The sequence below is a fragment of the Sander lucioperca genome, chromosome 13 (genome assembly GCF_008315115.2).
Source record: "Sander lucioperca isolate FBNREF2018 chromosome 13, SLUC_FBN_1.2, whole genome shotgun sequence".
In the NCBI taxonomy this organism is placed as follows: Eukaryota; Metazoa; Chordata; class Actinopteri; order Perciformes; family Percidae; genus Sander; species Sander lucioperca.
In genome coordinates, this window is record NC_050185.1 from 26701951 (window position 1) to 26704450 (window position 2500).

Here is a 2500-nt window from a genome sequence, read left to right on the forward strand (position 1 = left end):
AGACTCCATGTAAATAATCAGGACTTTTAGCGTGTATAGAGCCAGCATATTTCCGCCAGACTCCATGTAAATAATCAGGACTTTTAGCGTGTATAGAGCCAGCATATTTCCGCCAGACTCCATGTAAATAATCAGGACTTTTAGCGTGTATAGAGCCAGCATATTTCCGCCAGACTCCATGTAAATAATCAGGACTTTTAGCGTGTATAGAGCCAGCATATTTCCACCAGACTCCATGTAAATAATCAGGACTTTTAGCGTGTATAGAGCCAGCATATTTCCACCAGACTCCATGTAAATAATCAGGACTTTTAGCGTGTATAGAGCCAGCATATTTCCACCAGACTCCATGTAAATAATCAGGACTTTTAGCGTGTATAGAGCCAGCATATTTCCACATGTAAATGGGTGAATTAAGGGTTTATTTCAACCAAACCAGAGTGGTGATTGTTGGAACAGTGGAGATGAACCAAGACGGCTTTTGGTAGTTTGATTTAGTTTCTGTCCACTTTGAATGAAGTGTGTTTTACGCTGATAAAAGTACTGATTACTTACATGGAGTCTGGTGGGTAAAAACAGAACGCTGAACATGTGTCCTGTAGGGTTACGTAGCAGCTTGTCGTACCTGTGTCGTCGTTCTCCGACTCTGTGCCGTTGTTCTGCCGGTGCTGCTGGTCGCTGTTGCCGTGGAAACCCATCATCATCCTCATCTTCTGCAGCTTCAGAGCCTCGGCCATCGCTGCCGTCAGCCCTGCACAGAGTCACATGACTCACGCTTACCAAGGGGGTAAGCGAGCGTCCACAAAGCCTAGCTCCTATGGGGAGAAATTTTGATGCTACCAAGCCATCACCTCCCGTTAGCATCCCATTGACTGCCATTTTGATCATTTTAGTGATCAATAATTAGCCTGTGTCTATGTTATCTCCTTACATATACCTACGCTCTCCGTCTCTGCTAGATTGGGAATGATTGAGATTTCTCTTGGCACAGCTACCAGAAGACTTCCAACTTTCAGACAGGTTGCTCACGTCACATCTACGTCTTCAAGCTCAGTTGGAGGCTGCTCAGTAACGCTCAGCCATCACCGGGAAAGAGACTTCACTGGTCTCTGTCCAGAGACACGGGACCTGCTGCTCCATTCTATACTGTCTATGGTCACTGACACACAGCATCTTCGTTAATTTCTGAAGCCGTGCACAACCTTCGCTCCAAAGGAACGCAGGTTGCATGTGGCAGCCATCGTATGCACGCCAACACAGAGTTAAAAGTGAGTGTTTACGAATATAAAAATCTCCAAACATCTCGACTCCAAGCAGAGAAAAGTCCCCTAAAATCTGCAGGTTCTGTTTTACATTACATTACATTTAGCTGAGGCTTTTATCCAAAGAGACTTGCAACTCTGGAGCAACTAGTGCTTAAAGCGTAACTCTCGCCAAAATGCAACCTAGGGTCTTTTTGTGAATGTACCCAGGTCAAACTTACGTTTAAAAGTATATTTAGGACGGAATCGCCACTTTTAAGATTTACCGTATTTTCGTTTTTGGGTCAAATGGCCTTTTGAATGGGAGAGCTAGGGGCACTACTATGCTAGCCTCAAAATATCTATTTTCAAACCACTAAGAAGACTCGACACAACATGAGACTTTGCTCCAAGTATCACCAGGAGCTCTACACCTTAACTCCACCGGTGACCAAGATATACTATAACCAGGAGCTCTACACCTTAACTCCACCGGTGACCAAGATATACTATAACCAGGAGCTCTACACCTTAACTCCACCGGTGACCAAGATATACTATAACCAGGAGCTCTACACCTTAACCAAAGCATTGACAACATTGGTTGGTGTACCCAGAGTTTACTAAAAAGAAAGGTTTAACAACTCACGTTAGCTGTTGTTCTTCCGGTCTCCGTCCATCTCGCCAGTCAGAACTAGTCGAGGGAGGAGAGTAAAGATGGAGAGCTCCTAAAGCTTAGTTCCATATAAATGCACGGATAATTTGTTGTTTTGTCGTTAATGAAACACAATATTAACCTTGTAGTTGAGAAAGGAGCCTCATCAAAGAATGACATTTCCTCCTATGGAGTCTGTTCATTCACATTCAGAGATCACCTATTTTGGACTGGGAAAATGGCGGATAGCGTAAACAACAACAGCTAACGTTTAGTAAACTCTGGGTACACAACCAATGTTGTCAAGTCTTTGGTTAAGGTGTAGAGCTCCTGGTTATAGTATATCTTGGTCACCGGTGGAGTTAAGGTGTAGAGCTCCTGGTTATAGTATATCTTGGTCACCGGTGGAGTTAAGGTGTAGAGCTCCTGGTGATACTTGGAGCAAAGTCTCATGTTGTGTCGAGCCTTCTTAGTGGTTTAAAAATAGATATTTTGAGGCTAGATTTAGACTTCGACTTCTCTTTATTGATCCTTTTGGGATGACTCCCGCAAGGAAATTAGATTTCAGCAGCTCTTTAAATAAAGAGGTATACAAAATACATTA

General features: G+C 43.4%; 2 protein-coding genes across 2 annotated transcripts in view; both read right to left on the reverse strand.

Annotated features, from left to right (window-relative positions):
• Nucleotides 1-2500, reverse strand: part of LOC116063573 (complement C1q-like protein 2) — a 417866-nt gene that overhangs the window by 25447 nt on the left and 389919 nt on the right. The window lies entirely within an intron of this gene.
• Nucleotides 1-2500, reverse strand: part of LOC116036158 (dachshund homolog 2-like) — a 15259-nt gene that overhangs the window by 6345 nt on the left and 6414 nt on the right. Inside the window, exon 3 of the mRNA XM_031279650.2 lies at nt 626-751. Coding sequence (XP_031135510.1) covers nt 626-751 — 126 coding nt within the window. The remainder of the gene's footprint in view (nt 1-625; nt 752-2500) is intronic.